Source organism: Gorilla gorilla, chromosome 20 (assembly GCF_029281585.2).
Source record: "Gorilla gorilla gorilla isolate KB3781 chromosome 20, NHGRI_mGorGor1-v2.1_pri, whole genome shotgun sequence".
Taxonomy (NCBI): Eukaryota; Metazoa; Chordata; class Mammalia; order Primates; family Hominidae; genus Gorilla; species Gorilla gorilla.
The window spans coordinates 69,672,817-69,697,792 of NC_073244.2; the positions used below are offsets into that span (position 1 = coordinate 69,672,817).

The window sequence follows — 24,976 nt, forward strand, 5'->3', positions numbered from 1 at the left end:
ACAATGCAATAAATCCATCTTATTCCCTAAAGCACAGGAGCCTGTCATAACAGCCGACTTGTCCTCAGGATGACCTCTGGTCCAGAGAAAGTGTAGGGATCCAGGCCATAAATTAGGACAACAAAATTCTTGCATTGTTTCCTAGGAGGCCTTGAGCGGCAAGGCAAAGTGGACTAAAACCAGAACAAGAACTACTGTCATTTTACTTTTCCTGCACAGACCAGCAACATTGGGGCCCCACAAAAGCTGTCCATTCCTTTATGTAGGAGCCCAAATGTGTTTTCCAGCCACCTCACACAGTAAACCAAACCCTAAGACCACACATAGATTTAAAAATAAGGCCTTTATTACCACACAAACCAGAGCAATGTGAGGCAGCCAGTTACTAGGTGGTGACTTGCAGGCTGGAAAAACTACCAAGTGTTGTGTGAGAACAAGAATTTCCATGAAGGGAAGCCTTCCACATCAGCTTCCAGCAGAACCCAGGCTGGGCCCTTCTGGCCAAAACTGGTCAGATGTATGCTGTAATCAGTCAGAAAAGGGAAGGAATTCCCCTTAAAGGCTCAGACTGCTCAAGGAATTTCCTCCAAGGGTTGGGAGAACACAGGTGTATCTGCCTCGCCTTAGTATGCAAGGGTGACTAATGATTTAACTCTGGCAAAGGCCTCCAGCAGTTTAGAACATGCAAAGGAGCTCCTGCAAGACACATATGCCTGGAACTAATGGGAGTCTGACCCATCGGGAGGTCTAGAAGTATGAGGTTTAACTTTAGGCAGACGGCTCCTTCACAAAGGCTCTCTATAGCCATAACACTGAAGAAAGACATGGCACATTCCCTGCAGGTCTAAGGCTTTTCTCAGGTTTGGAGTTTCAAGAGTTAAACAATGTTAGATCTTGGGCTGTAGGGTTTTCCACATTTGCTGCTGTCACGAGGCCTCTCCACAGTGTGAGATTTTCGGTGGAGAATGAGGCCAGAGTGTTGTGTAAAGGACTTCCCACATTTGCCACACTCATATGGCCTTTCTCCTGTGTGAACCACTTGGTGTTGAATGAGGCTAGACTTTTGGATAAAGGATTTCCCGCACTGTCCACAGTCGTAAGGCCTTAATCCAGTGTGAATTTTCTGGTGTTCAACGAGGGTATAGCTTTGTCTAAAAAATTTCCCACATTCACTGCACTCAAAAGGCCTTTCTCCAGTGTGAGTTCTCTGGTGCCTAACAAGTTTAGATTTGAACATAAAAGCTTTCCCACATTCCCCACATACATAAGACCTTTCTGCAGTGTGAACTTTGTGGTGTTTATTGAGGGTGGTTCTTTGGCTAAAGGATTTTCCGCACTCATCACACTCAAAGGGCCTAGCTCCACTGTGAATTAACTGGTGCTGAATGAGGCCACACTTTAGGCTAAATGATTTCCCACACTGGCCACACTCATAAGGCCTTGCTGTAGTGTGAATTCTCTGGTGTACAACAAGGCTGAAGCTTTGTCTGAATAATTTCCCACATTCACCACACTCATATGGCTTTTCTCCTGTGTGAGTTCTCTGGTGTCGAACAAGAGTGGATTTGGACCCAAAGGCTTTTCCACATTCATCACACTCATAAGGCCTTTCTCCAGTGTGAATTCTGCAATGTTCAATAAGGTTGGAACTTTGGCTAAAAGATTTCCCACATTCACCACACTCGTAAGGCCTTTCTCCAGTGTGAACTCTGTGATGTTTAATGAGGGTGGCTCTTTGGCTAAATGATTTCCCACACTGACCACACACATAAGGCCTTTCTCCAGTGTGGATTCTCCGATGATCATTCAGATGAGAGGTTTGGCTAAAAGATTTCCCACATTCACTGCACTCATAAGGCCTTTCTCCAGGGTGGACTCTTTGGAGCTGAACAAGGGAGCACTCACAGCAGCAGGCTTTCCCACATTTGCTAGATTCATAAAGCCTTTTTCCAGTGCAGACTCTAGGGTGAAAAAAAGTGTGTTTGTGGCTGGACTCTCTCCTGCACTGACTCCACTTGTAATGACTTATTCCAACATGAAAGGCCTCCTCACATTTGCTGATTTTGTTTGGCTTCTCATAGTTAGCAATAGCTTGAGGCTGAAGAATGCCCAATGGGGCTAGGAAGTCCTTCCCAACCTCACTGCTGGTGAAAGGCATTCCTGACTCATGGAACAGGCAGCACTGCACAAATGAGGCCTTGTCCATGTCACTTTCCAAGGGTTTCTCTGCACTATGATGCTTCTGGTCCTGGTGAAAGACCGCACATGCCCCAGTCAAGTATAGTTCCTGCCCAGGCAAATCGGTCAGGTGCAAAATGTCGGTCAGGAATGGGACACACATGTCACAGGATTGAATCTTCTGGGTGGATGGACTGGCCTCTGGAGTCCTGACCTGAGGTACTCCTTCTACAGAAACACTTTGCTCAGATGTCTCTTCATCCTCCATCCCATGCCAACAAACTGAAAGCAGAGAAACACTGATGAAATGCATGTTGACTATGATGGGAGTGTATTAGTCATTTAAAAAACTATTTTCTGAATAATTGGCGTTCTGACATCTTAAAAACTTTGCTGGCCTGAGCTCAGGAGTTCGATACCAGTCTGGGCAATATGGTGAAACCCTGGCTCTACTAAAAATACAAAAAATTATCCAGGCATGGTGGTGGGTGCTACTCAAGAGGCTGAGGCACAAGAATTGCTTGAATCCGGGAGGCAGAGGTTGCAGTGAGCCCAGATCGCACCACTGCACTCCAGCCTGGGAGACAAAGCGAAACTGTCTCAAAAACAAAACAAAACAAAATAAAAAACATTGCTGGCTGGGGAGAGAATGGTGCTTCCAGAGTGAGCCAACTCTTAAGAGATAGCAAAGGGCTCAGCAAGGAGCATAACAAATACACAATCAATCCAGAGTCCATACTCCCAATCACATTTTCTATGTGACTTGGATGCTTCAGGAGCTAATATTCCTCTGCTCTAGTCATCCCAAGGTCAGGCAGGAGACAACTACGCCTAGTGAGCCCCTTTGCCCCAAAGCAAACTACTCAAATTACCCAATCCTAAACTGTTTATTATGTCTTGTGTTACCTGCAGAAACCCCAATAAAGGCGGTGGCTTAATATTTTCCCTCCTCTCTTGCTTCTACCTTCTGACCACTGAGCACTTCCTCATGTGGCCCTGCATGGCATGCATGGTGTTCACATGCTCTTGCTACTGCAGGTGATAAATTCCTATGTCACTGACATTAACCTCTTTGTATTGGCACTCTACTACCTCCATTAGTTAAAATCCTGTGGGTACATAACAGGAAATGGGAAGCACCTTCACATATACATCAAGGAATGAATTCACAGTATTGCTTTGAAGCAATATTGAGGAACTGAAAGCAGGATAAGAAAGAGGCTGCTTGGCAGTAGTGGGCCTCTAAAGATCACAAAATGGGGAGGCCTCACCAAACACAGGACGTAAGAATGGGGTACAGTACATAAGGAGAGGCAGGGTCTCCAATCTATTCTTTTGCCAAATCCTGTGGCAAGATCTTGTCAGCTGGTGGCACGTGTATGCTGTGCTGAAAGCTGGCATTATTCAGGCCCAAGATAATGCAATTGGAAGTGAGTGGGAGATTCCAATTGCGATCTTGTGTTCAAGAAATATTTAATTGGCATGTGCACAACTCACAACATATCGTGAATGGGTCAGTGTTGGAAAACATGCTGGGGGGGCAGTGCAGAGAAACTGGTGACACATGGAGGGCAGAAAGATGGGGGCAGCACGAGGCCGGATGTCCCAGATGAAGCAATAAGCCAGCAAAGTGTCAAGGAAGAGGAAGAAAACATAGAAATGAGATGTGTCCAGTGGCATTAGCACCAAACTCTGGATGACACAGGGCAAATTCCTGGTAAGATTAGAAAACAGGCTGGATGCCATGTCCTCACCCAGGTGCCACTGACTGAGGCCAGGCTTCTTCTGAAGCCATATTCCCATCTTCACCCTTTCCAACAACCAGGGCTTTCCCACCACCTCTAGATGTGCCACTACTTGGGACCTGAATGAAGCAAGTCCTAAGGGAAAGCTGGGACAGGTGAGTATCCTGCAGTGGCCCAGAGCAAGTCAGCAGCCTTGAGAACACAAGAAAGAAAATTAATATCACACAGATCCTTGAAGGAGGTTCTGGCAACCACAGCTCATGGTCCATGTAAATACTGATGAGGAAAATTCTGCAAATTCCTAACACAGGTAGTCAAAGGAAATGTCATCTAGGAGGCAGAATTTGAGACACAAAGTACCATGAATATGGACACAGCCACCCAAAGAGGAAGTGAAGAAGTAAACGGAGATGCATTAGGCTGACTCAAGACACCTAATAGCCAGACCCATCCCTGTGCGTTTTGGGACAGCAAATGTCAGGGCTGATTAAGGAGTGCAATGATTTCATTCCTTACACCACAGCACATATGCCAAGACAGTGGGGAAGTCAGCAAAGCCCACGGTCCGGCAGAGCTGCCTCTGAGGAAAAAGAGGATAGACGAAGACCAGGACACGAGAGTGGGTGTGAGGGCCTTACCCAGCGCAGTTATAAGTGCAAAGTTCTCCAGCATCACATCGCGGTACAGGAGCCTCTGAGCCTCATCAAGGAGCCCCCATTCTTCCTGGGAGAAGTAAATGGCCACGTCCTCAAAGGTCACACAGCCCTGCCATGATGGGGATAGATCTTTCCATGATCAGATTCTCTCCTAGGACCCCAAGTTCATGCCCCCCACACATCCTTCCCCTGCTCATCCCCATACCTAAGCCCCACCTCAGAGGAGATACCAAGCCCTGGTGGCACTGATTCCTGCCCTCTCCTCATGGTCCCGTCATCACTGTGTCTTCCCACAGCACCAACAGGCAGGTGGGCCAGGAAATGCCATTTTAAACTCTGGGTCTAGCATATAGGGCTGGATTTTGTCTTGTCAGACAGTTCTCCTGGGGTTTCCAAAATTATGCCACTCACATACAAACAATGATGAGATTTGCCATCATTCTTATATCCTCAATGCCATGGCCATGGGTTGTTCAGTTCACACTTCCTCTCCATATGCACATCACTCTTTGAAGCACACACTCTCTCAAACAATCTCACTCCCACGGCTATTTCCACCCTGTTGCCCCACACCATAGGCATCTCTCTGGCATCCCCACGATACTTGGAATGCAACATTCAGAAAGTGCTTGGCAAACTGAAATGAGGTCCGGTGCCACTCAGGCTGAATGGTCCCCACTGCCAAAGGCAGCCCTTCAGAGCCCCTGCTCTGAAGGCCTCCCTGCCTGACCCTGTCCCTTTCTACATCCTCAGTCACCCAGAAATACCTGGGGATCTGACACCGATGGCCCTCTTGCACTAGTGCTGCACTTGATGTCCTCTCTTAAGTCACAGCCTTCCTCTCCTGCTAACCCTCATTCAAAGTCTGCCCCAGGGGACCCCCACACCTCAGGCCCAATAACTCCCAGATGACCACCTGTGCCCCTCAACTTATCCACCTCCCTGAAATTCCTGACACCTCAAGGGTTACCACAAAACCCTGGTAGATATATCCAGAGTGCTGAGTAAGCACTAGTTCTGGTCTCAGTGTCATCTTGTCTCAATTACTTCCAAGCATTGATCTCATGCCCACTCTTCTCCTAGATCCTTGGCCACTTGCCAGATCATCCTTGCTCTCACACCCTACCATAGCCACCTCTCTCCCATACCTGTCTTTGTGATTCCCACCATGACCAACCATGTCCCCAAGCAGAAGAGCCAGTAGTGACCCCCAACCTTCCTTCCCTGGGCTGGTAATAGCATTACCAAAGTGATCACGATTCCACCTCCTAATTGTGTCCCAAGCTATACCCCTAGGCAAGTAGTGGCCACCACCTTTTAAATGTCTCTATCCTGAATCCCTCAACACAGTTCTAGTCCTGTAGGATAAACTATCCACTTCATGTCTAAACTAACTGTTCTCTGAAACATCTCAGACTCTAAAAGATGTCCCATTGGGCCATGTTCAGATGATGATTTTTATTAAAAAATTTTAAAAATAAAGATGGTCCATATCAAAATTTCTGATTATCTCTAGAGATAACTGACTTTACTACCAACTTTACAATCCTCGCTAGTGGAGCTCCCATATTTCCAGCTGCTAAACCCAAACACCTCGCTTTTACCCCTAAATCCTACTTTTCTATCTCAAAATCCAGGCTTCCCTACTTAAAAAAACTGATCTAAAATCCAACTACCACCTCCACAGCCACCACACAAGTCCAGCCACCAGTAACACTCACCTGGACTACTGCAGCAGCCTTCTTCACTATCTTCCTATCTCATACCTCACACTCAGCCTGTTCTCTCAGCTTGGCCACACACAGGGAACCTGATGAGACCTGGATCAGATCACATACCTCCTCTGCCCCCAAACTGTCATTGCTCATCACACACTCCAGAAGAAACACCCGACAACTGACAGCTATTTTTTGTCTGATTCCTGCATCCCAGCTTTCAGTTCCCATGAGAAAGAAAACAGCTGTAGTTTCCTAAACCAGCTCAGCCTGACCTTCAAGCACTTGCTCATCTGGTATCTAAGCCTGAGACAACGTTCCACACCTTACTTTACTGGTTCCCAGCAATAGGAACCATTCTATACCAGCTTCCAGCCTGGATGTATGACCCTGGGATTGATGTTTGTTCAGGATTCCTAGAACCAAGGACCCAAAGAGTGCCAAGAGAAGAGTCCCAGAACACAATCTCAGAGACAAACACTGGGGTCAGCATCAGTGAGGGCCCGAAACACTCTCCACTCACCTGTGTAAAGCCCATAAGTTTAGCTTCTGCAGTCATGGGAACCTGCGGGAAGAGGAAGGCTATGAGAGGCAGGTAACTACGGTGGAAGCTCCATGGGCTCATGCCTCCTTGTTTCCCTGCGCAGCCCTGGAGCCAGGTGACTTGGTGATGACTAAATTATTATTGCTCCTCAGTTCCGTGTGACTCTTACCTGCTGTGGGACCTTGCACAAGGACTCAACTTCCCTGTGCCTCGGTGTTATCCCCCTTCCAGGCTGTTCCAACTCTAAGTAACTTTAGAAAAAATTTGAAAAGTCTAACTCAGACCATGTGCCTCGTCTGTTCACAACCACCCATGGCTCTCAGCGTCTTGAAAAGAAAGAGCCTCATTTTGCCATTCGGGCGTGAAAGCTACTGGCTCAATCGTCCCAGCAAGATTCACAGAAACCGGCCCCTCCGCCTGCCACACCCTCCACAGCCCACGACACCAGGCTTGTAAATGGGAGCCCCACCCGCGAGGGCCACATAGTCCTGGACTCTGGGGCCGGGCTGCAGGGACGCAAGCAGGCACCCCTCATGCAGGGTGTTGGATTTCCGGCGGAGAGGGCAGGTGAGGCCCGGGGGACGCAGCACTCACCGAAGTCGAATCCCTAAGCACGGCCGCCGCCATCGGATTGTGAGCGGAGCGGGGCCGGGAGCGGCGGGCGACCCGGGGCGGGAACCCAGGCACGGCTGCCACCAGCGCCAGCGACCCACCGGCTGATGTGCAGCGGGGCTACCCCCGCTCTGTGCCGGAGGCAGCGTTTCTAACTCAGGCGGCGTGGGCCGAAGTAGAGAACCACCAAAATTACCATCTCGGAGCGGTGCCGGAAGTTCCGCCTTACCGTATGCAACAAACGGAGACAGGTCCGTTCCTGAACGTTGATTGGCTCCGTGTCTTTGCAGCTTGGCGCTCGGCATTATGGGTAATGTACTTCTCAGAAGCCCAGGGTTCCGGTGCCCTCCCTGAGATTCACCCGGAACAAGGGCTAAGCGGCCCGCGGAGGGCGCTAGGAAAAGGCGCGACACCAAGAGCGAGACAGGGACTTACTGCTCCTTAAAGGGGCCGCTGGCCGATTTCCGCAGTCCCATACCCACTGAAGGGAGTGTCTGGGTTAAGATAAGAGGTTGTAGAGACCAAGGTTCTTATTAAGCAGATGAAGCTTTCACGCAGCAGGCTTCAGAGGGAATAGATTGTAAATGTTTCCTATCAGACTTTGAAAGGTGCCAGACTCTGTTAATTCTTTCCTGGATCATGAAAATAAAAAAACCCTGGAGAGGAAAGGGGATTCTCTGCAAAATGCAGATTCCACAAGACACACCTTTTCAGGGCCTCTTCAAAATATGTCAAATAAATAAAGTTTAGAGTAAAATACTTCAATTCCTTTCAGGGCCTGCTATCTGTCATGTAATGCTATACTACAATCAGGCTGGAATTCACTGTCTTATTGCTACAAGAAGTCTTAAAATCTCTGTTTTAATGTTAATGCTGGTCAGTTGTGCCTGAATTCCAAGGGGAGGAGGGCAAGTCTGACCCTCACTTCCCATCACGTCCTGAACTAGTTTTTCAGATTAACTTTGGAATGCCCTTGGCCAAGAGAAAGGATGCATTCAGATGGTTGGGGGGCTGGGAATTTTATTTTTGGTTTACACTTCTCATGCCTCTTGGAATCTCTGAACCACATACAACGGCCATTTGTTGAGTAAAAGCTTCCAATGCAGGAAACTGTCTCTTTCAGCCTCATGCTATACACCATTGAAACAGTAATTACTGGCCATAAGACTGGGCTTTCTTAAACATACAGGATCTCACAGACCATAAGCCTATGATCCTTCATACCAGCTGCCCATAATACTTTTGGTTTTGGAAGCAGCACCCCATAACCTCAGCATGGCTACCAAGGCCTCCTTAAGACAGGGTAGAATGAATAAGATCTAGTATTTGATAGCACAGTAGGGAGACTACAGTCAACAGTAATTTATTGTACATTAAAAACAACTAAAAGAGTATTATAACTAGAATGTTTGTAACACAAAGAAATGATAAATGCAAATGCTTGTGTACCCTGATATGATTATTACACATTGTATGCCTGTATCACAATATCTCATGTATCCCATAAATATACATACATACTATGTACTCATAAAACTAAAAATTTTAAAAGACAGATAAATGGCAAGCAGGTAGATGAAAACGTGCTTAACATCATTGATCACTATAAAAATGCAAATCAAAACTACAATGAGATATCATCTCACTCTAGTTAAAATGACTTTTATGCAAAAGACAGGCAATAATGAATGCTGGCCAGGACAGAGAGGAAAGGGAAACTTCATACGCTGTTGGTGGGAGTGTAAATTAGTAAAGCCACTATGGGGAACAGTTTGGAGGTTCCCCACAAAAGTAAAAATAGAATTACCATATGATACAGTTTATACCCCCCAGAAAAGAAATCAGTATATCTAATAGAGATCTGCACTCCCATGTTTACCTGCATCACTATTCACAACAGCCAAGATTTGGAAGCTACCTAACTGTCCATAGATAAATGGATAAAGAAAATGTGATGCATATACACAATGGAGTAGTATTTAGCCATAAAAAAGAATGAGATCCCATCAATTGCAAGAAGATGGGTGAAATTGGAGGAAATTATGTTAAGTAAAATAAGCCAGGCACAGAAAGACAAACTTCACATGTTCTCACTTATTTGTGGGAGCTAAAAATTTAAACAATTGAACTCCCAGAGATTAAGCTTAGAAGGATGGCTACCAGAGGCTGAGAAGGATAGCAGAAATGGAAGGGAAAGTGGGGATAGTTAATGGGTGCAAAAATATAGTCAGATAGAAGGAATAAGACATAGTATTTGATAGCACAACAAGGTGACTACAGTCAACAATAATCTATTGTAGAATTAAACATAACTCACCGGGCATGGTGGCTCACGCCTGTAATCCCAGCAGTTTGGGAGGCCGAGGTGGGCAGATCACAAGGTCAGGAGATCGAGACCATCCTGACTAACACGGTGAAACCCCATCTCTAAAATCAAATCTCTAAAATAAATCTCTAAAAATACAAAAAATTAGCCGGGCGTGGTCGTGGGCACCTGTAGTCCCAGCTACTAAGGAGGCTGAGGCAGGAGAATGGCATTAACCCGGGAGGCGTTGCTTGCAGAGAGCTGAGATCGCGCCACTGCACTCCAGCCTGGGCAACAGAGCAAGACTTCATCTCAAAAAAAAAAAAAAAAAAAAAAGGATTAAACATAACTAAAAGTATAACTGGAATGCTTATAACACAAAGAAATGATAAATGCTTGAGGTGATGAATACCATTTATCCCAATGTGATTATTACACACTGTGTGCCTGTATCAAACTACACCATATAACTCATAAATATATACACCTACTATGTACCCCTAAAGAGACTAAAGATAAGAAATCAAAAAAATAAAGACAGGATGGAGCTAAACCTGGGCCCTCTGGAATGTTCTACCTGCAGATGGAGCTGGCCTCCACTATCTTCAGTCCCTTGCTAGATGTCATGGTCCTTGAGGTCAACACTCCCCACACCTGTGGTATCCCTTGGGATTAACTGGGTGAACAGTAATAGAAGTTAGTGGACTATATGAATGACGCTGCCAAGCTATACTTGAATAGCTGTGCCAAATAGACAAACACAGAAAGAAAACACAAAACAACCCATCCACATCCTAAGGGCTTCACACTTTCTTGCACTCTATCTTCAATGTTTTTTCAGCTTTCTCTTTAGGTACTTATTGACTGTTGGTCTCACATAAGTTTAGCCATAGATGGAATTTATTACTGCTTTGTGACCACTGGCAGCCTCCCTCATCTCTGGCTGGGCTTCTCCCTGAAGGACTGGGCCTCAGGAGTAGGTGGGTCATTTGTCCCCTGGGCATGCCACACAGAGCAGGTTTTCCGAACTAGGCTATCCCTCCTCCCCAAGTTATCCAGGCAATTCCGCTAGTTCTATGCCTAGATGGACACACATGCTTGAAGTTTGGGGAGCCATGTTTGATCTGATGTGGCAACTCTGAAAGGACAGTGAGGGTGAGGGCAGGTGTTAGGTGGCCATTGTGGGGGCTGCTGGCCTCTGGGACCAGAGGGTAATGACGTGCACAACCGTGTCACCTAGAGGGTGCCAGTGTTAATAAGGAAAAGGGTTGCTGTCCGACGCACACAGAAGCCAATGCCATGGCACCAGGTTTTTGAGAAAAGCAAACCTTTATTGCAAGTCGACAAACAAGAAGACAGGAGTCCAGCTCAAATCTGTCTCCCCAATATGGGGGTTGGGGCAGCTTTTAAGGATTAGGAAGGACAGGTTGGTAAGCACTGGAAGGGTGGATTTTGATTGGAAGGACTTCAAACAAATCTATTGATGGCAAGGCGGGGATGGGGGTGTTATCACCCAACATTCAGAGACAACAGACCCCTTGCTTTCGGAAGTGTTTCAGCACTTGGGTTCCAGCCATAGCCTGATATTTTGGTTTCCTGTGGTGACAGGGTGGAGTCTGGTAGGTGAGACTTCAGCTCCGAGTGTTGGGTCAATGTTTTCTTTTCTTTTCTCTTTTCTTTTTATTTATTTATTTACTTACTTATTTATTTATTGAGACAGGGTCTGGCTTCGTTGCCCAGGCTGGAGTGCAGTGGCATAATCATAACTCACTGTAACCGCGATCTCCTGGGCTCAAGCGATCCTCCCACCTCAGCATCCTAAGTAGCTAGGATTACAGGTGCACCACCATACTCGGGTAATTTTTTAGTTTTTGTAGAGACGGGGTCTGGCTATGTTGCCCAAGTGATCCTTCCACCTCAGCCTCCCAATGTGCTTGGATTACAGGTGTGAGCCACCGCGCTGGGCCTGACATTTTCTTTTCTGCACATTTCTCTAGCTGTGTAACTTGCAACTCTTTAGCTCTGTGCCTGCAAAATAACTGGACATTATGTTACCAACAGAGGATGGCCAGATGAGACTGGTCCAGTGGTTAAACCTGCACCTTCATGGAGGCCATTATGAGTATCCCTACAGGCCGAGTCTCAGGGTGCCCCCAGAAGCCCATACCAGCCGCTGTAAGGCAGAGCATGGACTTCCCCTCGGGGACTAAATCCCATTCTTGGGCTCCAGAGGCCTTGTTCCTACCACTGTACGCCACCGCTTGGGGTGCCCTGGGAACCCGCCTACCTCCCTACTGCCCTGAGGGCGGTTGGAGATGGTCCCAGCAGGTGTGGGAGATGAGGTAGGAGACGTCTTCAACGGGGTCCAAGGCTCATCTGGACCCAGTTCTCAGCCGAGGGGCGGTGGAGAGGGCGTCAGAAAACGCAGGAACGGCTCCCAGACCCAGGAGGGGACTCAGGGAAGCAGAGGCGCTTTCCTCGGCGGCTCTGGGGCCTTCCCAGCTCGCCCGGACCCCCTGGAGGAGACGTCCCCCGGGGTGAAGCTACGGAGAACCCCTTCCCATGGGACGTCTTGGCCCCGCCTCCCGCCTCTGGGTACAGTCAAAGGGCTTAGGTCAGAGCAGGAGCAGCCGGGGGCGCGGCCCCCACGTGGCCTCCCGGGACACGTGCCCACAGCGCGACACCTACGTCGCTCCTGTCTTTCACAGAATAGCCTTGGCCCCGGCACGGCCTCGAACGCCTTGACCCCGCAAGGGAGGGGGACGAGGCTCCTTTGCTCCCGCAGGAGCGTCGAATACGTGTGGAATACGCGTCGGTGTGGATCTGGTCTCAGCTTCCTGAGCCTGAATCAATGCTTCTAATCACGTGGGCGCTCAGCCGCGACGGGACCACAGAAATCGACCAGCGGCCTGTTTAAGGAGCGACAAGGCCCAGCCCTCTCCTGCATTGTGGCGACGCCATTTCCCTGCGCCCCCAGCGCGGCCGCTTGGCTTTTGTTTGAGGTGACGCTGGGCGGCAGCATCCTTCCCTCAGCCCTGGGGACCAGCGGGGACTACAGAACCCAGAAGGTTTTGTCTCCAGCCGCAGGGATGCTGAGCCAATCCGCGCTGAGAAAAGGGTCGTTTCCGCTTTGGGACCAATGGGTCGGGGAGGGACTTCCGGTATCACTTCAGTGGCGGTCATTTTTGCAGCGCTTGGGTGCATCCAGACCGTCAGAGCTTTGGGAGCGCTTTGTTTGGCGACAGTCGGAAGGCGCGAGGGGAGGGGTCCTCCCGCTGAACAGTGGGGGTTCTAAGGGTCGGCGGCGGCGGGGTTGACGGCTTTGCCTAGGTCCCTGCGCCCGTAGCTGTCGGGTCCCGGCCCCGCTCTGCCCACAGACTCCGATGGCTGCGGCCGCGCTGAGGGCCCCGACTCAGGTGAGCGCTGCCTCTACTGGGCCTCACCCTCCATCCCCAAATTAGTGCCTTCTTGGGTCACTACGGTCGAGATCCTCATGTCCAGTACAGTGGGGGCTCGTGGGTGGGGTCCCTATTTCCAGAACTTGGGTGATGGGGCACGGAAGAGGGTGACAGGCAAAGGGACCAGCGTTTCTAAACTCTTGGAGACACAGTGAAGAAGGTTCATACCTGGAGTGCCAAGGTGAGGAGTTTTCCCTCAATTCTTAGGATGCTAGGAGCCGTGGAGGGTTGTGTACAGAAGCGGCATATGGTCTGAGTTAGGTCTTTCGAAGTTTTCCAAAAACCTCATGGAGTTAGACTAGAATAGAATGGAATAACACAGAGGCACAGGGAGGTTGAGTTCTTGTGCGAGGTCCCACAGTTGCTAAGAGTTGGCACTGAGGACTGGAACGCTGAGGCTCGGAAATAATGCAGGCATCCTCAGTCCACCTGGCTCTGGCCTGGACAGGAATCCAGGGAAGCCTGAATCCGTAGAGCCCTGTATGGTCACCTGCCTTTCATGATCTTTGGCTTTCCACAGGTTACTGTATCTCCAGAAACACATATGGACCTCACAAAGGTGAGTGGAGGGTGTCCCAGGCCCTCACTGGTCCTGGCCCCATCCTGGGGTTTTTTCATGGATCTTTTTGCCACCATCCAGTTCTTTGACCTAAGGACTCTTCACAAACTCGAAGCTTGACATCCTGATTCTAGACTGATGGTTATTTGTAGACGTTCTTATTGCTGGCAGACAATGGAATGAGGTGTGAAAGGTTGCCCCGCCTACGTACAATAATGTGTAAAGTTGGCAGTGAAGCTGAGCTGATTCAGGGAAACACAACTCTCCTTTCTTTCTCATGGGAACTCAGAGCAGCAGGGCAGGACTCAGGCCTGGAATGGCTCTGAGAAATTGGGTGTTTTTTCTGGAGGTGATGAGAACAATGGGAGGTTTAGAGAAGAGAACGGAGGTTATCTGACACTGGTCTCATCAGGTTCACTGTTAATGCAGCATAGAGAATACTCTGTGGGTGTGATGGAGGCGATAGAAAGATCAGGGAGGAGGCTACTGCAGTGGCCAAGGTGAGTTTTGATAGTGGCTTCACCAGACCAGTGTGGTGGCTGTGAAGGTAGAAGAAGTGGCTGGATTCTGGGTCAGAATTTTAATTAGGCCTGCTTGCATTTTCAGATTTTGAGGGTAAGAGATACTGGTCAAGCATTACTCCAGGCATTTTGAATTTAGCATCTGGAAGGATGGAATCTCCATCAAATAGCATGTAATAGGATTGATTTTATTTTTATTTTATTTATTTATTTGTCTATTTTTAGACAGTCTCACTCTGTCACTCAGGCTGGAGTGCAGTGGCTCGATCTCGGCTCATTGCAACCTCCATCTCCCGGGTTCAAGCAATCCTCCTGCCTCAGCCTCCTGAGTAGTTGGGACTACAGGCACATGCTACCGTGCTACCATGCCCAGCGAATTTTTTTTTTTTTTTTTTTTTTGTATCTTTAGTAGAGACAGGGTTTCACCATGTTGGCCAGGCTGGTCTCAAACTCCTGACCTCAGGTGATCCACCTGTCTTGGCCTCCCAAAGTGCTGGGATTACAGGCGTGAGCCACCATGCCCAGCCAATTAATTTTCATTAAGGATAACAGGAGTTTTGTCTTTAGCTATTATCATAGTCTGAGATATTCCAAAGAATGATATATGGAGACATCAGGTGAGTAGCTGTCCATGTACATCTAGAATTCTGGAAGTGGTTTAAGATGGAGAAATCCAAAAGGTGGTGGCCAGTGTTTGGCCCAGAGTAGCTATGGGTCACAATTAGGAGTGGGTAATCCTGGTCATGAAGATAATGCTATTTATAATGCAGGAAAGGGCTGGGTGTGGTGGCTCACACCTGTAATCCCAGCACTTTGGGAGGCCGAGGCAGGCGGATCACTTGAGGTCAGGAGTTCTAGACCAGCTTGGCCAACATGGTGAAACTCCGTCTCCACTAAAAATACAAAAATTAGCCAGGCATGGTGGCAGGCACCTGTAATCCCAGCTACTAGGGAGGCTGAGGCAGGAGAATTGCTTGAGCCCAGGAGGCGGAGGTTGCAGTGAGCCAAGATCACGCCACTGCACTCCAGCCTGGGTGACAGAGTGAGACTCCATCTCAAAAACAAAACAAAACAAAAAAACAGAAAAGGAAAGGTTGGGGCTATGACTGTGTCTCATGCTTGGACACGTGGTAGAGGTGGTGAGCATCACAAACAGTTGTGAGAGAAAAGTGGTCATGGGAAGATTGTAGGAAAGAGGATGATCTGGTGTATTAGTCCATTTTCACACTGCTGATAGACAGCAAGTCTCTAGGAAGTTCCAGACTTTCCCATATTTTCCTGTCTTCTTCTGAGCCCTCCAAACTGTTCCAACCTCTGCCTGTTCCCCAGTTCCAAAATTGCTTCCACATTTTCAGTTATCTTTACAGCACAGCCCCACTTTACTCATACTGATTTACTGTATTAGTCCATTATCATGCTGTTGATAAAGATGTGCTCGAGACTAGATAATTTGTAAGGAAAAAGAGATTTAATGGACTCATGATTCCACATGGCTGGGGAGGCCTGACAATCATGGTGGAGGGTGAAAGGCATATCTTGCATGGCAGCAGACAAGAGAGAACTTGTTCAGGGGAACTCCCCCCTTATAAAACCATCAAATCTTGTGAGACTTATTTACTATCATGAGAACAGCATGGGAAAGGCCTGCCCCTATGATTCGATTACCTCTCACCAGGTCCCTCCCATGACATGGGAATTGTGGGAACTACAATTCAGGATGAGATTTGGGTGGGGACGCAGCCAAATCATATCATCTGATAAGTGGTCAAGGCTTCCAAGGCATTAGGGACATAAGACAGACATGGAGATAAAGAAATAATTGGTAGAAGATGACACTGAGGCCAGGTACAGTGGACTGTGTCCCTGCAAAATTCATATGCTTAAACCCTAATTCCAGTGTGATGGTATTTGGAGGTTGGGCCTTTGGGAGATAATTAGGTCATGAGGGTGGAGCCCTAATGAATGGGATTAGTGAGTGCTCTTAAACAAAGAGGCCAGAGAGCTACTATCTAGTGCTCTTTCCAACAAGTGAGGATACAAGAAGTCAGCGGTCTGCAACCTGGAAAGAGCCCCTACCAGAACCTGACCATGCTGGCACTCTGATCTCAGGCTTCCTGCCTGCAGATCTGTGAGAAATAAATTTCTGTTGTTGATAAGCCACCCAGTTTGTGGTATTATGCTAGCAGCCCAAACTGACTAAAACACTAGGACTAGTGCTTATTCACCATGGTAAAAACTCGCCAGGAATTTGTTGTGACCCTTGGTGAGTCTGGGGAGGGTGTCAGTCAAGCAGTTGAATAAGTTTAGGAGTACAAGTGTTCATCTGTATGAGTCATTAGGTTGGAGGTAGAGAGCCACTGAGAGTCTGTGCCACTGAGGCCACTGATTTTGAATGAGGGTTAAGAGGTGAGAAGAAGGTTGTTGATTGAAGAGGGGACATCAAGTGCAGCACAAGTGGAGGACGGCCATCGGTGTCTGACATCAGGTGATTCTTGGTGGCTGAGGTTGAAGCAAGGAACAGAGTCAGGAAGATAGCCCTTCAGAGCAGGTTGGGGGCTGTCTATGACAGTAGGAACCATCAGAGGTCTGTGTAGCACTGGATGATGTCTCAATTTGGCAGGCAGAGGGGTGGAGGTGGCCGTGGGAGTGAGACTGAGCGAGTATGGTTCAAAGAATGATGTGTACATGGAGAGGGAGTGTGAACTGAAGGACCCAGGCCCCTGGCATTGAGGACTTAAGGGTCAAAGGTGAAGCCACATTTGATTGTGTCTAGGAGGCACTATCTGAAAGACTTGGGGAACTGCCTGACAAGAAGGGATACACCCCTACATACTGGGCCCAAAGTTTAGATGTGGTGCATCCTGCCCACCTCCTGGTTGGTGCTGTAGAAGGATACAGTGATCATTGGGACCATGAAGAGAGAGTGGGCATCTGTGTCACCAGGGCCTGTATTTCCTTAAGGTGGGGATGATTGCATGGGTGGATGAACTTGTGGAGGCGTTGATTGTGGAGTGACCTGTCCCCATCATGACAGGGCTGTGTGACCTTTGAGGACATCGCCATTTACTTCTCACAGGACGAGTGGGGACTTCTTGATGAGGCTCAGAGACTCCTGTACCTTGAAGTGATGCTGGAGAACTTTGCCCTTGTAGCCTCACTGGGTAAGGCCCTAATACCAACTCCAGTGTCCTGGTCTGTCTATGGTCTTTTGCTGACTTCCCCACTTTCTTGGGATATGTGCTATGGGATCCAGCACTGTGCACTGCCTGAGTAGCCCTAACACCTGCTGCCCAGTGGTCTGGGAACACCTGCTGCCCAGTGGTCTGGGAACACCTGCCACTGGGCAGCAGGTGTTCTTCAGTCAGCCAAGTGGATCTCTGTTGCTTGCTCTCTTCTTGGCTGGGTGTCTGTGTTCAGATCCATGACACCTTGTGTCCCAAGTTCCCTGCATCCCCATCTGCTAGCTGACATTTTCTTATGGCTACCTGTGTCATGATTGTAGTCACTGTCATTGTCTATACTTATGGGGACAATGGGCGCTTCTTACTCACTCCTTCTAGTTTGTTTGTTTGTTTGTTTAATGATATTAACTTTCTTGCCCATGGGCTGTTGTGTGCTGAGTCGTTCTGCATCAGTGCTGATCACTCACATGTTCTGTCTTTCTGGTAGGACTTGGCTTCATGAAGGTCCCACATAGCTAGACAACTGAGGGTGTGCGGAGAAACCTGGTTGCTTTATAGGGTGAACATGGTCTCAGAGAAGGCCTGGGCTTGTTGAGTGGCAACTGGTTGGGGGCATGATATCCGGGCTGTTTTCCGATCACATAAGGAGCCTGTCCTGTCTTCACCACTGTTTGGGTGCACATGCCACTGGCCAAATCTCATTTCTATATTTTCTTCTCAGTACTTGACACTTTTCTCTCTTATTATTTTTATCTGTGACTTCTAGCACCTGGCTACCTCCACCTTTCTGATCTTCATGCATCATCTGCTTCTCTGCACTGCTCCCTCTGCAATGTTTTCCAACATTGACACACACATAATGTCTCATGAAGTATGTATATATGATCACATGAAGATATGTGATCATATCACTTGCTACTCAGTTTCAATTGTATTTTCCTGGTCTTGGGCACAGTCAACCTTCTGCACAGCATGCAGGTGTCACCAGCAGACAAGGTCCTCCTGAAGACTATGTGGTGAGTTTTAGGAATTGGAAGGCTACTCAAGGATAATTTTTGAGGCTGTTGGTAGAGGAATGGTTTGAAGGCAATGCCATTCCCTGTCCTTCATCCCATCCTTGTGTCCTTTATTTGGTGAGGCCTCCCTCATTCTGTGATCTTTAGAGATCCAGTATTGCAAAGCAACCCCTTCCTCAACTTGCCCCCAGCTCCATTATCCTCAAAACAAACCTGGTGAATCATTTGTTTGGTATGTGTGTAATGGGGCTTCTTGCTCTCAGCATAGTCAATGTATATTTCATCAGCGGTTCTCTGCTTTCAGGTTGTGGCCATGGAACAGAGGATGAAGAGACACCTTCTGACCAGAATGTTTCTGTAGGAGTGTCACAGTCAAAGGCAGGTTCATCCACACAGAAGACTCAATCCTGTGAGATGTGTGTCCCAGTCCTGAAAGATATTTTGCATCTAGCTGATCTCCCTGGGCAGAAACCATACTTGGTTGGAGAATGTACAAACCATCACCAGCACCAGAAGCATCACAGTGCAAAGAAATCCTTGAAGAGGGACATGGACAGAGCCTCATATGTGAAGTGCTGCCTATTCTGTATGTCATTGAAGCCCTTTCGCAAATGGGAGGTTGGAAAGGACCTTCCAGCCATGTTGGGGCTTCTGAGGTCCCTGGTCTTTCCTGGAGGCAAGAAACCCAGCACAATTACTGAATGTGGGGAGGACATTCGCAGTCAAAAAAGTCATTACAAGTCAGGTGAATGTGGGAAGGCTTCCAGGCACAAACACACTCCTGTTTACCATCCAAGAGTCTACACTGGAAAAAAGCTTTATGAGTGTAGCAAATGTGGGAAAGCCTTCCGTGGCAAGTACTCACTTGTTCAGCACCAGAGAGTCCATACTGGAGAAAGGCCTTGGGAGTGCAATGAATGTGGAAAATTCTTTAGCCAAACCTCCCACCTGAATGATCATCGGAGAATCCACACCGGAGAAAGGCCTTATGAGTGCAGTGAATGTGGAAAATTATTTAGACAAAATTCCAGCCTTGTTGACCACCAGAAAATACACACTGGAGCAAGGCCTTATGAGTGTAGCCAGTGTGGGAAATCCTTTAGCCAAAAAGCCACCCTTGTTAAACACCAAAGAGTTCACACTGGAGAAAGGCCTTATAAGTGTGGTGAATGTGGGAATTCCTTTAGTCAAAGTGCCATTCTTAATCAACACCGAAGAATTCACACTGGAGCAAAGCCTTATAAGTGTGGCCAGTGTGGGAAATCCTTTAGTCAAAAAGCTACCCTCATTAAACACCAGAGAGTTCACACTGGAGAAAGGCCTTATAAGTGTGGTGACTGTGGGAAATCCTTTAGTCAAAGCTCCATCCTTATTCAACACCGGAGAATTCATACTGGAGCAAGGCCTTATGAGTGTGGCCAGTGTGGAAAGTCCTTTAGCCAAAAGTCTGGTCTCATTCAACACCAAGTGGTTCACACTGGAGAAAGGCCTTATGAGTGCAACAAATGTGGGAATTCCTTTAGCCAATGCTCCAGCCTCATACATCACCAAAAATGTCATAACACATAGAGGCCTCATGAATGCAGCAAATGTGGAAGCGCCTTCAACTCAAGATCTATCATCATTTAGCTCCTGAAAGTCCACACTTAAGTAGAGCCTTAGACCTACAGGGAAAGTGCTGTCTCTGTAGTATTGTAGCAGTAGAGAGCCTTGGTGAGGGAGCCATCTGCCTGAAGTTGAACCTCATTCTTCCTTGTTTCTCTGGTAGAAACCATCTACCCTCTACCACCTTGCACAGTGGGCATTGGTCACCCCTATGTGCTAAGACAAGGCAGACATCTGTGTGTTCTCTTAAGTCTTTGGAGGAAATCTTGAGCAATCTAAGCCTTTAGAGAAAATTCATTCTTTTTTCTGACTGATCACAGCATACGTGTGACCCAGTTTTGGTCAGGAGGGCCCAGCCTTGGTTCTGCTGGACACTTATGTGCAAGGATTCCCTTCATGTAAATTCTTGGTCTCACATGACACTTGGTCATTCTTCCAGCCTCCAAGTCACCACGTGGTGAATGGCTGCCTCACATTGCTCCAGTTTGTGCACTAATAAAAGCCTTATATTTGAATCTACCTGTAGTCTTGGGGTTCTGTTTACTGTGTGGGGTGGCTGGGAGATAGACTTCAACTCTATATGAAGGAATGGATGGCTTTTGTGGGCCTCTGCAGGAAAGTAAGATGACAGAGTAATTCTAATTCTGGTTTTGGTCATACTTGCTTTGCTACCTAAAATCTCCTAGGAAAAAATGCAAGGTTTTGGTTATTCTAATTTGTGGCCTGGATCCCTATTCTTTCTGTGAGACTAGAGGTCATCCTGAGGAGAGGCCAGCTGTTACGACAAGCACGTGTGCTTCAGGGAATAGGACAATTTTATTCCATTGTGTCCAGAGGATGTCATATGATGCCCAGTGCTGCTGAGAAGCTTTTCATGGGGTTCTATAAGGAGACACGCCCTGATATCAAACATTCCATAGGCCAATGTCACACAGAAGACAACGGGAGTCACATGTGAACTGTAATTGGTACAGAAATACCTGGGTATTTCTGTACTGTGTGTACTGTAGCAAACTAGTTGGAATGTGCCTCTTATAAAAGTACATTTACAAATCTTCCTGTGACTGTGGCTTTGAGCAGTCATAGGACCTAGAAATCTGTGTATGTCCAATAGCTGAGGTTATTTTCAGCAAAAATAATTAAAGGGTTTTATTTTTTAATTCTTGTTGGTTTTCTAGGTTGTTCACCTCAAGTGCATTGCTGTAGAGGCAGAAAAAGGAGGATAAAGATAACAGAAGTCCTATAGGCCAGGGATGTATTGATAGCTCTTGTGATTTCCACCAGTGTTGCTGTTGTCTCAAATTGCCACAGCCTTCATTGCTTGCCAACATTTCCTGCATGGAGGGACTCATGGTTGCCCTTCCCCAGGCCTGAAGAGAGAGTGCAGTCAACATGAGATTGCTAGGCATTCTGGTTTCTGAAAGTTGGGTGATCAGATACTTTATTTTGAAACGTTTTACAAACTTTCTTGATGTGTAAGTGACATGCCATAGTTTACATCCATTGTTGGTGTATAATTTGAAGAGTTTGTCATACAAGCCTGTGAAACCATCATAATCATGATCATGAACATATTCATGATTCACCTCTTGCTGTTTTACAATCTCTGCGTGTACTTTCCAGGCCTTCAGGAGTCCTGTCATTTACTTTCCCTACAGGAGAATAGTTTGTGTTTTCTAGGATTTTATGTGAATTGAAACGTAAAATACTCCATTTTTCCTGATGATGCACAATTTTTTTTTTTTTTTTTTGAGATGGAGTCTCACTCTGTCACCAGGCTGGAGTGCAGTGGCACGATCTTGGCTCACTCCAACCTCCTCCTGGGTTCCAGCGATTCTCCTGCCTCAGCCTCCTGAGAAGCTAGGACTACAGGCATGCACTACCACGCCCAACTAATTTTTGTATTTTTAGTAGAGATGTGGTTTTACCATGTTTGCCAGGATGGTCTTGATCTCTTGACCTCGTGATCCGCCCGCCTCAGCCTCCTGAAGTGCTGGGATTACAGGCGTAAGCCACCACACCAGCTGATGCACAATTACTTTTAAGATTTATCAATATTGCTTATGTGAATAGTTCATTTGTATTGCTGAGAAATAGTCTGTGGATATGTCACAATTTGGATAAACAGTTGGATGCTTTCCAGTTTTGGGCTGTTGCAAATAATGCTACTATGAACATAGGCATATAACTCTTAATATGCAGAAATGCTTTATTTCTCCTGTGTCAGTAGTACAGTGTACGTGAATGCATCACTTTTAAAGACACGGCCAGACTATAACCTAACTGTACCATTTGCATTCTCATCAACAGTATGTGAACCTTCTTATTTCTCTACATTCTTGCCATACTTGGTATGGTTAGTCTTTTTAATTTTAGTTGTTTTAATAGCTGTATAATAGCATCTGTCTGTGATTTTATTGCATTTTTCTGGTATTTTATGGTATTGAACATTTGAACATCTTGTATCTAGTTGCCACCTGTATATCCTCTTTGGAAGAATGTTTATTAATGTCTTGCTTATTTTTAAATGGATGTTGGTGATACTTTTTCATTAATAAATAGACGTATAACAAAGACTTATGTTGAAACTTTACTCATTCTTCAGTAATGTGATGCACTTATTTGCTAAATGATAAAATTGTTTTCAAATACTGGGAAAATATTTTCTCAGTTTTTTGGTCTATTCACAGTGTAACAACTACAGACACTATATACCTGAAACACTACCTTCATTGACAAATTCTCCATCACTTTCTTAGGTCTAACCATTCAATGAAACAAATAAGCCCTGGTTTTTAATATTTGCCAATTTCCCTGGTAAAATACTCCCACCATGGCCAATTACAAGGTGTCAAAATAATGTCACTGAACATGAATTGAGAAGAAGTGGGTAGCGTCACACCATTGTATTCTACTTTCACCATGCCAATACAGTAGCCACAGATAACCTGAAGAACATGTATGTAGGAACCATACAGCCTGTGGTGTGGCAAGACTGATGCCATCTTGAAGTGAAGCTGTCATGGTCACCTATGTTCTGAAGCAGTAGCATAGATATCATCAAAATGCTTCTCTCCCCCAATGGTCATGAGTCTTGGCAAGAAAGTCTGAAGACGTGAACAGCTGCACGTTTTACCCTAAAAACTCCAGGCCGGGCGTGTTGGCTCATGCCTGTAATCCCAACACTTTGGGAGGCCAAGGTGGGCAGATCACGAGGTCAGGAAATGGAGACCATCCTGGCTAACATGGTGAAATCCCATCTCTACTAAAAATAGAAAAATTAGCCGGTTGTGGTGGCTCACGGGTGCCTGTAATCCCAGCTACTTGGGAGGCTGAGGCAGGAGAATCACTTGAATCCAGGAGGTGGAGGTTGCAGTGAGCCGAGATCACGCCATTGCACTCCAGCCTGGCAACAGAGCAAGACTCCGTCTAGAAAAACAAACAAACAAACAAACAAAAAACTCCAGCCTTGTTGACCACTACAAAAAGGGTCCTATAAAGGATGTAAAGGAAACTGCCTTCTGGAGGGCAGATGCAGGGATCCATTGTCTCACAGCTGCACAAGACATCACTTCTGTTCATGAGTCCCTATGAAATGTTTCTGAAAACAATTTGGCCTCTTTCTCCTTCTTTGGCCTTTCAGCTTCGTTGGCCTTTGGGATAGATTTTCATACACCTGCTCACTATAGAACAATGTATATATAAGAGTAAAACAGTAAAATGATTAAGAAGTGACTTTTGAGTATTTATTACTTGTGTTTTTAAAAGTGGCTGAAGTGAAATCTAGTTGTCTTAAATTCTGCATATTTAAAGTATACAATTTCTATTTTAATATATACTTGAAACCATAAGTTTCCACCTGCCCTTTTTAGTCCATCCCTCTTAACAAGTAATGGGTACAAAAACTTATTTTTCCTCTTCTAATGGATATTTTCAAGTATATACACAAATGGACTGTGTTCAGATGCACTATGAAACCTTTCTAAATCTTCAATTATTACTTATCATTTAGTAGCCATTCTTGTTTCAACTCTTTTCACACATAATTATTTTACTTACAATTCCCACATCTTGTCATTCAATGCTGCATCTCTTCAGAATGCATTTTCAAGCATAAGAGCTCTTTCATAATTCCTATAACTTTATCAATCATTATTTAAGGCATCATAAAATATATCATCAGTGCTCAGTCGCCTCGAATTGTCTCCAAAATTGATTTTTAAGACAAATTCATTGCAATCAGATCCAAAATGAATCTATATGGCTATTAGTAGTTTCATCTGGTGAGTCTATAATAATACACAGCTACCACTTTTTATTATTATTCTTGAAGTTGATGAGACATTTGTCCAGAATTTGCCACATTCTGGAATGGTGCGTGTTTTTGTTTTGTGTTTCTCTGATGTCATTTAACATGCTGACCCTTTCTCCACATTCCTGTGCACTAGATATTAAGGAAATGGGTAACTGAACTCTGGTCCTGCAGATAGGTGTGCAATAGTAACACACTTATGCAGTGTGACTGTGTTGTGTGTATGTGTATGTCTATTCAAAAGGTGACATTCACAGACATCTGGAGGCTTAGAGATTATTGAAAAAGGAAAAAAGGAAGAAGCACTTTGTTTTTGCTTCCTCTAAGATACCGGAGAAGGTTTCTCAACTGATTTGAAATGTGAAACAATGCCAAAACAATTACCATAGATCCAGTAATACTGCTTCTTGGTTTTACTGAAATGAGTTAAACATTTATGTCCACACAAAATCTTGTACATGAATATTTATAGCATCTTTGTTCATAATTGGCAAAATTTGGTAGCAACCAAAATGTCCTTCAGTAAGTGAACAGGTAAGTGTGGTACATTTAGAAAATGGTATATTTA

At 46.3% G+C, this 24,976-nt stretch overlaps 2 protein-coding genes across 9 annotated transcripts; one reads left to right on the top strand and one right to left on the bottom strand.

Annotated features, from left to right (window-relative positions):
• Positions 1–324: 324 nt before the first annotated feature.
• On the bottom strand, positions 325–7,798 carry ZNF416 (zinc finger protein 416). 3 transcript variants are annotated; one of them, XM_004061550.5, is made up of 4 exons: positions 7,433–7,798; positions 6,818–6,859; positions 4,562–4,688; positions 325–2,460 (listed from the first exon to the last, which is right to left on the bottom strand). In XM_004061550.5, exons 1-4 carry the CDS (start codon positions 7,463–7,465, stop codon positions 878–880), a joined length of 1,785 nt encoding a protein of 594 aa, XP_004061598.2. In that variant the 5' UTR covers positions 7,466–7,798; the 3' UTR covers positions 325–877. The 3 variants fall into 3 exon arrangements, with proteins under 3 accessions (XP_004061598.2, XP_055226757.1, XP_055226758.1); XM_055370782.2 differs by having other exon boundaries at positions 7,680–7,744; XM_055370783.2 differs by lacking the exons at positions 4,562–4,688; positions 7,433–7,798 and having other exon boundaries at positions 6,818–6,862.
• Positions 7,799–12,475: 4,677 nt separating this feature from the next.
• ZIK1 (zinc finger protein interacting with K protein 1) lies at positions 12,476–22,670 on the top strand. 6 transcript variants are annotated; one of them, XM_019015822.4, is made up of 4 exons: positions 12,476–13,171; positions 13,734–13,772; positions 17,328–17,454; positions 18,796–22,670. In XM_019015822.4, exons 1-4 carry the CDS (start codon positions 13,139–13,141, stop codon positions 20,058–20,060), a joined length of 1,464 nt encoding a protein of 487 aa, XP_018871367.1. In that variant the 5' UTR covers positions 12,476–13,138; the 3' UTR covers positions 20,061–22,670. The 6 variants fall into 6 exon arrangements, with proteins under 6 accessions (XP_018871367.1, XP_055226760.1, XP_055226759.1 ...); XM_055370785.2 differs by having other exon boundaries at positions 17,370–17,454; XM_019015823.4 differs by having other exon boundaries at positions 12,478–13,394.
• Positions 22,671–24,976: the final 2,306 nt, after the last annotated feature.